The 13,264-nt window shown below is 38.6% G+C and overlaps 1 protein-coding gene across 2 annotated transcripts; it reads right to left on the bottom strand.

The window, feature by feature from the left end:
• Positions 1–8,375: 8,375 nt before the first annotated feature.
• Positions 8,376–12,917, bottom strand: tap2a (transporter associated with antigen processing, subunit type a). Of its 2 annotated transcripts, XM_039678735.2 has the most exons (11): positions 12,228–12,917; positions 12,015–12,129; positions 11,803–11,933; positions 11,491–11,696; positions 11,197–11,394; positions 10,955–11,083; positions 10,605–10,793; positions 10,121–10,294; positions 9,848–10,007; positions 8,937–9,073; positions 8,376–8,827 (listed from the first exon to the last, which is right to left on the bottom strand). In XM_039678735.2, the coding sequence occupies exons 1-11, from the start codon at positions 12,727–12,729 to the stop codon at positions 8,588–8,590; spliced, it is 2,181 nt and encodes a 726-aa protein (XP_039534669.2). In that variant the 5' UTR covers positions 12,730–12,917; the 3' UTR covers positions 8,376–8,587. The 2 variants fall into 2 exon arrangements, with proteins under 2 accessions (XP_039534669.2, XP_088978957.1); XM_089122831.1 differs by having other exon boundaries at positions 11,803–12,129.
• Positions 12,918–13,264: the final 347 nt, after the last annotated feature.

Genomic DNA, 13,264 nt, shown 5'->3' with positions numbered 1-13,264 from the left:
GCCACATTCCTGTTCTTACACAGGCTAGTCCTAATTTGTAATTTGAAAAGAAACATTTCTGTTTGGAAAATGTTGTTGTTGGTCTTTAGTTCTTTGTAAGGTAAGGCCAAAACCAAAAAGTGAAATACAATTAATGCAGATTTATTTTTCGTTTTTTTTGTTTGTTTGTTTTTTGGAGCGAGCGGGGCGTTTTGAGTGGAGCGCGAAGCAAACTGCATTGAGCGCTGAACGGGGAGCGCTTTATGAACTTTCTGTGACGCGTGAGCAGCGCCGGGAACAGTGATTTGTACGAGGTTGAACTGGCCTTGTGACAGAGCGGGCATAAGATGGACAAGAGCGCGAGTTCGTGGGTGAATGTAATAACGCAGAGCGTTATTAACCAATTGATCCATAAGGCGCTCCGGATTATAAGGCGCACTGTCGTTTTTTTTTGTTTGTTTGGTTTTTTTTAGAAAATTAAAGGCTTTTAAGTGCGCCTTATAGTGCGGAAAATACGGTATTTATTCTATTGTGGTTTGGTCATGGTCTGCCTGTGTTTTTGGCCGCTGTGCCATGCTCGTGTGGGTGTGTTTTTGGCCGCTGTGCCATGCTCGTGTGGGTGTGTTTTTGGCCGCTGTGCCATGCTCCTGTGGGTGTGTTTTTGACCACTGTGCCATGCTCGTGTGGGCGTGTTTTTGGCCGCTGTGCCATGCTCGTGTGGGCGTGTTTTTGGCCGCTGTGCCATGCTCGTGTGGGTGTGTTTTTGGCCGCTGTGCCATGCTCCTGTGGGTGTGTTTTTGACCACTGTGCCATGCTCGTGTGGGCGTGTTTTTGGCCGCTGTGCCATGCTCGTGTGGGCGTGTTTTTGGCCGCTGTGCCATGCTCGTGTGGGTGTGTTTTTGGCCGCTGTGCCATGCTCGTGTGGGTGTGTTTTTGGCCGCTGTGCCATGCTCCTGTGGGTGTGTTTTTGACCACTGTGCCATGCTCGTGTGGGCGTGTTTTTGGCCGCTGTGCCATGCTCGTGTGGGTGTGTTTTTGACCACTGTGCCATGCTCCTGTGGGCGTGTTTTTGGCCGCTGTGCCATGCTCGTGTGGGCGTGTTTTTGACCACTGTGCCATGCTCGTGTGGGTGTGTTTTTGGCCGCTGTGCCATGCTCCTGTGGGCGTGTTTTTGGCCGCTGTGCCATGCTCCTGTGGGTGTGTTTTTGACCACTGTGCCATGCTCGTGTGGGTGTGTTTTTGGCCGCTGTGCCATGCTCCTGTGGGTGTGTTTTTGGCCGCTGTGCCATGCTCGTGTGGGCGTGTTTTTGGCCGCTGTGCCATGCTCGTGTGGGCGTGTTTTTGGCCGCTGTGCCATGCTCGTGTGGGTGTGTTTTTGGCCGCTGTGCCATGCTCGTGTGGGTGTGTTTTTGGCCGCTGTGCCATGCTCTTGTGCGTGTGTTTTTGGCCGCTGCGCCATGCTCGTGTGGGTGTGTTTTTGGCCGCTGTGCCATGCTCGTGTGCGTGTTTTTGGCCGCTGTGCCATGCTCGTAATGGACTAAAGTCTATGCGCCTCAGTCTTTTATCATGACGTGTGTCGTGTACCTACAGACTACAGTGTGAAAGTCAATGCTGCCTTGTATGGTGTGTCTCAGTGGGAAAAATGTTCAGATTCTGGGGACTGTTTTTTTTAACGTCATCAATTAGTTTAACGCATTCTCACCCCAAGGCGTCACCTTTGACCATGCTTCAATATTTGACGTTTTAGGCGCCCTTTAGCGTCAGTTACTTGACGCGATCCTACGGCGTCATCTAAAGAAAAGCGTCAGAATGGGCTGATTAGTTGGGCCGGTGAAAACCACAAATGCCAGGGCCGAATTTTGGTCCCAGTCCGCCCTGGCCCTATGTCTATGGGACTGAACCATATATGGCCTTGAAAATAAAGATTCTAAAATAAAACTTTGTTTAGAACCAGAATCTAAAATCAAACTTTGGAAAAATAATAGACATTCAGACGTGTCCTATGTTATGCAACTGTGTTGATAGAATAAAAGCCGTTTTAAGCACTTTTATCAAGGATAGATAGGATTTGTTGGACTTTAAAAAAATTATATCTGCCATCTTCCTAAAATCACGTTTACCCCCTTTAGTTTGGCTCCAAATCTCAGGTGAAAATTGACATTTTGATTTATAATCAAAATTTAATAAAAATTAGCCAGAGACCTCTGGTTAAGTTGACACAGAGTTACCCTATATTAGGCTATATGCAATTCTAGGAGATCAAACAGAACAATATATCCCACTGGCACGTGGCATTCATCATAGTTATATGACCTTAACCACATGTGTGTTTCTGCTCTCATAACACATAACCCACAACAAACCATCACACCTCAGACCACATGCCATATGATTCAGGTTAGACAAACAGTTTAAACAATACATTTTGAGTGTTATATCAAAAATATTAAAATAAATAAATTGTACCGTGTTAACTGTTGATATGGTTTATAACTGATCTTCAATAGTTATTTTTTTATATATATAAAAACACTATATCATGCTATCTCTGTGCTTTTGTGTTCACAAGATGGCGCCAATGTCTGTGCATTACAAATCAGGCCAAATGGCATTTTTGGCGCCTTAAATCTGTGTTATTACATTTGATTGGGTGCGTGATTCGTCGTAAGAAGTTGCCATGTGAGCAAGGAAGGATCATGTTTGGAATATCAGGAAACAAGTAGCGTTTTTAGCAAATATATGCATTTTAAATTTTTTTAAATGATGATATTTTTTGACAACACTATTAAGCTATATAAACATGAATATAAAAGGAAAGTGAACCAAAATATGTAATAGGCTATCCTGTCCACTGACAAAAACATATATTCGGTCAGGAGTGAAATGCATGTATTAGTCTTTTGGGGGAGCTCTTTATCAGTCAAACCTTCAAAAACTATTACTGAGAAGGGACTTCCCAGCCTAAAAGAGCTAGTGAATGCAGCAGTTTACCACATTTCTGTTGTTTTGATGTAACCATAAAGCAACACACCCCTCCAATTCCCCCTGTGGGAACTTTGGGGGATTATCAGTCCATTAACCAAACCAAACTGACACAGTGCCCTGTGTGGTCTCCTCATAAACCTTTAGGCTATTTATAATAAGAGATTAATATATATATATATATATATATATATATATATATACATAATAAAAGCTTATTTAAATTCTAACAATCAACATTCATTACCTTATAGGCTATAATTGTTTTGTTGATAGTGCATAATAGAATTCAGAGTATAGGCACATGTAGCCTATGTATGTATGTCAAGGTGAATCACATTGAGCGTAGTACAGAAATATTTAATATTTTAAAATATGATTTAAATTTAGCTTTTTTTTAATGTGCTCATCTGTCCAGAAGTTGGTTTTAGTTTGTTTGTTTTGTAATGTATTTTAGAATAAGTTCTCCATTGTGTTGGTAACAGTCAGGACAGCCTGGCCCAGTGGTTTGCTTAGTTTCATTATCACAGATCATTTTTGGAAATTGACCATTTTTTTAAATTATTATTTGTGATGACTCATTGAAGCAGGTTCTTTCAGATCCGTACAAATCTCTTTTCAACCGGCATAATAAAAATGATCAGAATTTCCCCAAGTTTCCCTGCCATGTCATCCAATATCACTTGTAATATTTTTTATATATATATGGACTGATCCAGTGGCAGTAAAACTAAATAAAATCATTGATTAGGTTCAAAATAACTTCAGTGTTTAAAGTTCATACATTTTTACAAGGGAGCGGCTAGTTTGCATTTGATCCATCTATCAGTTCATTCCCTCCCCCACGATCACAGGACTGTAAGCTTGGCGTTGGCGTGGCATCACCAACAAACTACAGTAAAAGAAAGCGAAAGAGTGCCGGCTCGGGACTTTCCAGGGTGTTGTCATTATGCTTGGCATGTGATATTCAACCACTGGTGGCGTGATTATACAATCAAACCAAAAGAAGAACACGCGGGAAAACTCTAAAATGCTTTGTCAGGACCCAAGGAGACAAAAAAATAGATACTTTAAACAAACAACGTGCACTGCACTCTAAAATGATGCTTTGCAGTGTTAACTTATCTTGAGCTATTGTATCATTTGTTTTGGCTGTTTCTGTTGTTTCATTTTTTTTTTCCAGAACATGTTTGTGGCTAAACCAAAAAAAGTACCAAAAAGCCTGTCAGCCATTTTATAATATCTCATCAACTCTTCTTCCTTCCATTTTGTGTCCTGAAATTTCAGTCAGTTATACTGAAATTGTAAGGGGGGATTTCCTGAAGGGGTTCAGGCTGCAAGTGACTAAAGAAATGACTAAAGAAATGTTGTCAGAAAGAAGGTAGAAAACTGTACATTTCTTGTCTACCCACTGCTACTTACAGAAATAAGCGCAGTTATGTGGGAGAGCGTTGCTATAGAGTGACAATAGTGTATTGTAATATGTAAAAGTCATTAAAATCAAAACTAGTTAGCACATTATTTGTAATTGAAATGTTTAATGACATTAAATGGTTTTGGTTACATAGTTACTACAAAAAAATTGAATGTATGAAATGATGATAACGTACCATTAATTGTATTACGTATACCATACATATAACATATACCATTAATCCTAAGAAAGGGACCCAGAGAATAAGAAAAGACAGAGAAAAGAGTTAAAATATTTTATCCTTTCTTTGACCATATGATTAAAACCCAAATATGAATGGTTCAAACTGACCAATCAGATTATTACAATTTCCCCCATTGTACTAAATGTGTGTGACCATTCATAGTACACACATCTTGGCCTACAGGCTTTCATCACTATCCTTCAGGAATTACAAATGGTCTTTGGGGTGAGAAAGAGGGGGGTTGAAACATTAAAGCTAATGTCTTTGTTCACTTTATTTTCAATCCTACAAAATATACAAATCAAAAATGAAATTAAATTAACCACGATAGATTTCTTTACAATAAATAAAAAATGTACAAAAAAAGTTTATTCATAGCCAAAAAGAGCAGAAAAGATCAAGTTTCTCAATATATCTCACAATATATCTATTACACAGTTCAAAAGAGTTCAATAATGCAAGAAACCCCAACAGACAGATAGATAAATTAAAATAAAATGTCAATATTTCTTTTCTAATTTGAATTATAAGTGTCAAAAGTGATGTCCTAATGCAATATGCCTGTTGGCAACAATTATTAATGCAATGTCAGTCAATTTGAGGCAACACTTTCGGAGGCCAAAACAGACCATTTCTTGCCATCTTTCAATAGGGGGTGATAAAACATAACATGGACGCGCCATGAGGCAGCAATATAAACAGGCCTGCACAAACCAAGAACAATAGGGACTTTCCATCAAAACAATAGGCCCATCTAAACCCAAAGGTGATCAATAAATACAGCAGCATTCTGAAATGTTTAGGGGAAATTAAGTGGATGTATCACGACAACAAACTAGAAAGTGAAAGTAAATACTGGTTGTATTTAAGCAACCATTAAATAGTTGTATAGTTTTAAAATTGCTTTAGCAAGGAACCCTCTCTCTCCTTACTGAAGATAATGTGATGAGATCATTTCACCATCACATGAACTTAGCAAATAATTATATCAGATCACAAAATGGCCAGCAATCACACAAGTGCTGCCAATAAGAGCTCAGATATTAAGCTGGACTGGGCATGCCATGAAAGTCACATGATTTCACAAAACCAGTTGTGCACTTTATACCTGGCATGTAAAACTCGGCAAACACGTAACTTATTCATAGTGGAAAAAAGTATACTTTATTGTATTTGAAATATATAATTTTTTTTCAATGGTACTTTCTTTCACTAGGGTATCCTTGCACCGCACGGTAAAAATTATGCTCTGTTTAGTTCACTTAAAGTGAGCTATTGTAACATTTGTTTTGCCGTTGTCTTTTGTTTCGTTATTTTCCGTAGCATGTTTGTGGTAAAAATAAAAAGTACCTAAAAGCCTGTCAGTCATATTATAATATCTCATCACTCTTCCTTCTGCCTTTTTGTGTCCCGTCAGTTACTCTTTTAACATATTTCGTCAAAAGGCAAATAGCCTAGTTGAAAAGAAAAAAAAAAAATAGCTGGGAGTTTCATAATACTGTAATTGAACTCAGCTTCCATTTAAGCAATATATCCTGTATTATCTGTTATTCAAAACATTCAAGTAATGCTTTCTTATTCCAACAAAAAGATTGATAAAAATGTAAAATACATGCCACAACTGATTGATTATGGACTCTAATGATAGATAATCTGCATATATGTCAGCAACAGTTGTTCATTGTGCAATGCTATGGCAGGCATTTTGAGGCAGTACCTTTAACGAAAGCCAAGATATCACTGTACCATTTCTTGTTGACAGTATTTTTTCCAATAGGGGGTGATAAAACAACATCACAATTGTGGACACGGCATGAGTGAGGGATAACCACAACTAAGACAAAAACAATAGGGACTTTCCAACAAAACTATCAACCCAATTGTGATCTAGTTAGCAGCACTCTGAATATGGAGGAAATTCAATTGATTTATCATGACAACAAATTATAAAAAAAAAGTTAAAGTAAATACTGGTTTTAAAATAGAGAATCATTAAATTGTGGCATGGTTGTAATATTGCTTTAGCAATAGGCATTGAAAAATAAAGAATTGAAAGATATAAGAAAAGGAAAGAATGCACATGCTCTCAATAACTTTACTGAAGAGAGAATGTGATGAGATCCTTTCACTTTCAATTGAACTTGGCAAATAATTCTTTCAGATCACAAAATGGCCGGCAATCACAAAATGGTGCTGCCAATAAGAGCTCAGATAAACTGGACGGGCAACCTTGGCATTTCGTGAAAGTCATGTGGTTTCCCGAAAGCAATAGTGCATCTTCACTGGCATGTACACTGCAAACACTTAACTCGTTCATTGCCAACACCCTTAGCATCCCGATGTTACCTGAGAAAATGACTGTCTTTATCTTTCTGCCTTCCTGGTGTGTAAAGTAATAGAAATTTGATTCGTAAAATGATTTTTATGCAATAAGGTAATACATATTCCATTTTAAATTATAACATGTCATGATAAAGCTTATTAGAGACCAAGTCTACTCAAAGAATATACTGAAATGTAATGTAATTTTAATCTAAACCAGAATCCATCACCACAAGGAACATGCCTTTGTAGTTTAGGAAAAAAGAGACATAGGCTATATGCATAATCGAAAAATGGTGGCAGCCATTTTGAGGCAGGTAAAGCGCTGGCAGCGTTATAAAATGGAGATCATATCTGTCCCGTTGGCATGAGTGGGTGGGGGGTTACGGCTTGAGCGAGGTACAGCCAGACACCAAGCCAAACATACAAATGTGTACCAGGTGAAACAACAATAGGACCTTTCCAGCAAAACCGGGTTAACTTGTTTGATAGTTGATCTTGTGGTAGCTGCATCGCTCAAAATAAAAATAAAACGTGTGTCACAAAGCTACCGCACAGCTAGTGTAAAAATAATAGATCAAAATCTAACATTTGGTTCTCGCATGCATATCGATCTATAGTGCTGCTCAACATAAGGGTCATAACAGCAATGAAACTTCAATTTTATGGAGCATTGTTAGCTTTGATAATGTGATAACGTAATGAAATGAGAATGAATGGGGTGAAATGAGGTCAGACTGATTGGGTAGTTGGGTTTCTGTTTTTAAGATTTGTTTATTATTAAATAAATACACTTATTGAAAACTTTAAAATGGTAATATATTTATTTTTTGGGAATTTTTGCTCCCTATGAGCAAAACCCTGTATCAATTATACCAAGTGATGTTTTTTTTAAATGCAAAAAAAAAAAAAAAAAGTATGATTTTCTGTGATGGCTAAAGGGTTAGAAGTTTGTAGAGTATCAAAATTATGATGTGGATTGTCCCCATTAAACATGATAATCCAACCTGCATGTGTGTGTGTGTGTGTGTGTGTGTGTGTGTGTGTGTGTGTGTGTGTGTGTTTTGCATCTGCACATTCAAATCGGGTTAACTAACACAATAACAAAAAGGTGCTACCAGGCAGAGCGCCAATAAACCAGAATGACAGCTTGGGCATTTCCTGAAACTCACATGGTTTCACAAAACCAATTGTGCCCCATTTCTGACCATGATTCTGTAATCATACTAACTCTGAACAGTATTTCTTTTGAACAAATACAAAACTAGTCACTATATCACTAGATTTAAACCATATAGAATAATAGTTTAAAGTTATCTAAGAACATCACATGAGCAGATACAGTATATTCATTCATGTATACCAGACACCCATAAGACACTGCAATCTCAAATTAAACGAATTAAACCACTATTAAAATCAGTCACAAGCAGATTAGCAAGATCCCATTATTTATTCACATTTAAATAATACAACTTCCAACACATCCAAAATGTAACACAATCAAAGGTGTTTGAGATGAAACATTTTGACTGATGATCATCACTGGGTTTATGTACAGCCCAGTATCACAACTTATGCCCTTACAGGTATCTATTTACAATGGCATGTTTGTTTATTACAATGTACAATATTTCTGCGACAGGCTATTCGATTTTTACTGTGTCCGATTTCTCTTTGTCTTTGACTGTGTTATCGTCACTAAAGAGTCTTTCTCTCAGTTTATAGTAACTTCCCTTCTGGTTCATGAGTTCCTCATGAGTGCCTGACTCCACCACCTCCCCACTGTCAATCAGCACAATCTGATCCGCCCTCTCAATGGTCTTCAGCCTATGAGCAATCACAAGCAAGGTCTGAGTTGGGCAGCAAGCCAGGGCCTGTTGAACCTGTGGAATAATAAAACACATAAGAAATCATTTGATAGCACCACTAAAGGAATCAGGGATTTGTAAGGGTTATGTGTGTGTTTGTGTTCTGAATAGCCATATTATTTACCATTTGTTCACTTTCAGTGTCCAAAGAGCTAGTCACTTCGTCCAGTATGAGCACCTGGGGTTGTCTGATCAGAGCTCTGGCGATAGCGATTCGCTGCTTCTCACCTCCCGAGAGCAGGTTACCACGCTCTCCCACATCTAACAAAGAAAGCACTGTTTGATGGCGGTGTACTTTGCATTGCAAAAAACACCATTGCATGCTAAAATCTAAAACCGTCAATCATAAATGTAGTGATAACAGAAATTCCCCCCAAAAATATTAAAAATGGCTGACAATCAGTAAGTCTAAAATGACTTTAAAGGGAAACCACCCCCCCCCCCCCCCCCAGAGTTAAACAGTTGAGTTTTACCGTTTTCGAATCCATTCAGTCGATTTTCTGATATTTAGAAGAATATCAGTAACCATTGACTTCCATAGACTTCCAAGTCATTGAGACCAGAAACTGTCTGGTTCCTGATATTCTTCTAAATATCAGAAAATCGGCTGAATGGATTCGAAAACGGTAAAACTCAACTGCTTAACTCTGGGGGAGTTGTAAAATGAGCCTATTTCCAAAAAAGTGGAGTACCGCTTTAAATGTAAAGCCCATCTTAGACAAAGTGTATTTGCATGCTAGTTTTATCAACAAACACTTTTGATAGTGTTACATTTTGGTATCAGCCTGGCATATGCTGGTTAGTGCTGGTCTAGCCAGTTGACCAGCAAAGTGTTTTCAGGCAAAGCATTTTTGGATGTATAACTAAAAGCTATGAATTCTATCAATTCTGTTGTTCACAGATATTGGAAAATAATTCGTTTTTTTTGTGTGTGTGTGTGTGTGTGTGTCCCATCAGGACTGACCAATAAAAGTTGACCTAGCCACTTAACCAAATATGAGAATTAAAGTGGTAAGTGATAGCAGTTTTTTTTACCTGTGTCGTAGCCATTTTCCAGTTTGCTGATGAAGGAATGGGCATTGGCTTTGCTGGCAGCCTCCTTTACTCTCTCCATTGAGCAGCCAGGCAGACCATAGCCAATGTTGTCTCGAACGGTGCCAGAGAAAAGTACAGGCTCCTGACCCACCAGTGCTATCTGAGAGAGATTATTTACAGTAGATGTTCTTGCATTGGATTCGTTGGGTTCTTTAGAATGGTGGTATGGAATACAGTACAACATTAAAGTGTTTGTTCATTGAAAGTATTCACCTTGTTGTGCAAATATTTGTGCTGGTAGTTCTGCAGTGGTTGTCCATCTAACAGAATTTGTCCCTGTTGAGGCTGGTAGAATCTCTCCAGCAGACTCACACACGTGCTCTTCCCCCCACCTGACATTCCCACCAGAGCCGTCATCTGACCGGGCTTCAACTCCAGAGAGAAGTTCTGAAAACAGATACAAAAGTAGGCATAATTAAGATAACTTATTGAAAATAATCATTTTAAAATTGTATATGTATATGATAAAACTTTAATAGATCATGCATAGCTCATAAATAACAACTGCATTTATATTAGAGAGAATTAGCTCGTACACAACATATTTGCAAACTTATGTACTCATGCAGTTTATTAACACTATTAAAAAAAAATGTAATATAAGAAATAAAAAATATTTTAGAACAGGTTCATGTGAATTGCCTTATCAACTTTGACAAAGCTTTAGTGAAGTGATTCTTCAGAGCAAACGTTGTACCTTTAACACATTGTGGTCAGGCCTTCTGGGATACGAGAAGGTGAGGTTTTGAAAGCTGACGTGTCCTTTCAGATCACTGGGCTGCAAATTGCCATCAGTACTGACTTCAGACTTTCGGTCCAGGTACTCAAACACCTTACCGGCCGCACCTACTGAGTTCAGCATGTCTCCAAAGATGTAGATCAAAGTCTGGAATAGAGGTGGATAAATATTTATGAATCTTTTTACCTTAAACATGCTTTTTTGAGGACTGTTGATTTAGGTGATATAACTTTTCTCTACCCTCTTGTGTCACCACAAAAACCTATATATATATATATATATATATACACACACACACACAGACACACCCTGATGTTGTCTCCAAGGTCTTGCTGATAAAGGATGAAAGAGACGAGATTTCCTGTGGTCATCTGTCCATACTGGATGAAGAGTCTCCCATAGTAAAGCATGGCCACCTTCATTCCTACTTCTGTCATCTGCAAATCAGAAAAGATCCATAGCAATGGAGTATGTAGTTCCATATTAACAAGTTTGCTTCAAAGAAAATAAACACAATGCACATTAAAACGAGAGGTCAACTCATACTAACCCGTCTAACTAGCAGGTAAATTGCCCTGACTGTGTCCCGTCGGGTCTTTAGATTATGGGTTTCCATCAAGCAAACATCATAGCGATGGGCTTCACCAAGTTCTGTCCTGAAACTCTTTACCGTCCTGATTCCTGACACCACCTCCCCAGCAGTCTCATTAGATTGTGCTATGGAGTCCTGAACTTCTTTTGACAGCCTCTAAAAAGGCCATGAAATCTTGAAATGTGATGTATGATCTCAAAAAAGAGAAACGTTTTTTCATCATTCATCATAGTACTTTTGTTAACCCCAAACCTGATAATGCGTGTCATATATGTTCTGCAGTAAGCCTGTCAGTGGCGTCTCCATCAGCATCAGCAGTGTAAGCTTCCAGGAGAGGCTCACCATCAGATACAGCATGCCTAGGGTCTTAATCATGGTCCGTAGAAGGATATTGACATTCAGGGCTACAGCGTGGCTCATCAAAGTAGTGTCTGTGGACAGTCTAGATGTGATATCACCTGAAAGACACATATTCAGAGGAAACAATTTATGACTCCATATTAAGAGCATTGATGATTGCATTGCAAGTCTGTCCATTGACCACAGACACTGCATTAGATTTACCTGTCTTGATGGTTTCAAAGAAGCCAATATCCTGCCTGACAAGGGACCCAAACAGTTGCATCTTAACTCTGCAAGTGAAGCTGTTGATTGCACACATGAACAGGCCTCCACGACAACCTGCACTGAAAGAACTGAGAATAACAAAAAAAAAAACAGTGTTCATTAAGAAACTAAAAGGGCATTTTTGTAAAACACATAATTGTAATACCAACCTTCCCAATGAGAATAATCCCATAAGAATTATGGCAGATCTGAAGTTATCCCACTGGTAATGAGAACCCAATATGTCAATCACCTCTCCTGTGTACAGTGGGATGAACATCTCACCTGAAAGCAAACAAAAGGAACTTAAAAAAAAAAGGTTTACATTAACGTTATACTTTTATTTTATATACTAAGTAGGCTAAATGCAACGAAATACTCACATAGCACAGCTAGGGACAGAAAGACAAAAGCTCCACACAATAATATGTAGTCAGGTTTGTATAAACGGATGACCCGGATGAAGAGGACTCGAGCCCTCTGTTTGCGCTCTTTACCGTTACCGTTACTCTCTCCATTCGTGTCAGGCAGCATTACCTCCCAAAAGAGACAAGCCAAAGCAGCAGCGACGGTTCCGACAAGCCAGCTATTATATTTATCAAGGCGATAGTTGTCAAACAACGCCAAGCGTCCGGTTTCGTATACCGAATCGATAAAACAGTGGACTGTAATCCATCTCCTTATTAATGGACCTGCAGCATCTTTAGATAACATAGATCCTGCATACAGTAGTGTGCATCGCAGTCCAGATTCAGCCCATTGGCGGAACAGATTATGGTCGAGATTTCTTGTACGAAACTTCAGCAATGTTGCTCCGAGGTCCAGAGTGTAAACTATTATTATATCAACACATAAAATACACGCGAACACCAACGCTTTCTGCATGATGCACGTGTAAATCGGTTGCCCGCTGTGGTAACGCTGTATAAACTCGTGCGCGTAAGATATTCTCAAAAAACAAAACAAACGTTACCCTTTTTCGGTTATTTTTTCTCTCTCTATGTTTTGCCCGGTGCCTACGGAGTGCGAAGTTGTCTTTTCTTGACACCGCGCCGGGGCATTTTAGGACACCGACATTATTTTCCTTTTACTTTCAGTTTCTCGGGATAAGGGGGTTTCCTTCAACATAGAAAAAAAGGCTGTTCCCAAAAAAAGGGCTCACATTTTAACCTTTAATTTGTTTGCTCAAGTTAACTTAGTTTTTACAGAGATTTTTTAATTAACTGTTACCTTGAGAGTAAGCTATGCAGCTAGGTTACCCTATGATCAAAATAAATCCATAAATATTTTATAGTTTTATTAATTTATATTTGCAACATTTTTATTTGTTTTAATTTATTTTTCTTTTTATTTGTTTCTTTCTATTTTCTTTCTATTTTGCAACAAACGTCTCCCTTCTTCAGAGAAGCCATAACAGAAC

Source organism: Pimephales promelas, chromosome 18 (genome assembly GCF_988280905.1).
Source record: "Pimephales promelas chromosome 18, fPimPro1.hap1.1, whole genome shotgun sequence".
Lineage (NCBI taxonomy): Eukaryota > Metazoa > Chordata > Actinopteri > Cypriniformes > Leuciscidae > Pimephales > Pimephales promelas.
This window is presented reverse-complemented; position numbering and strand designations above follow the sequence as displayed.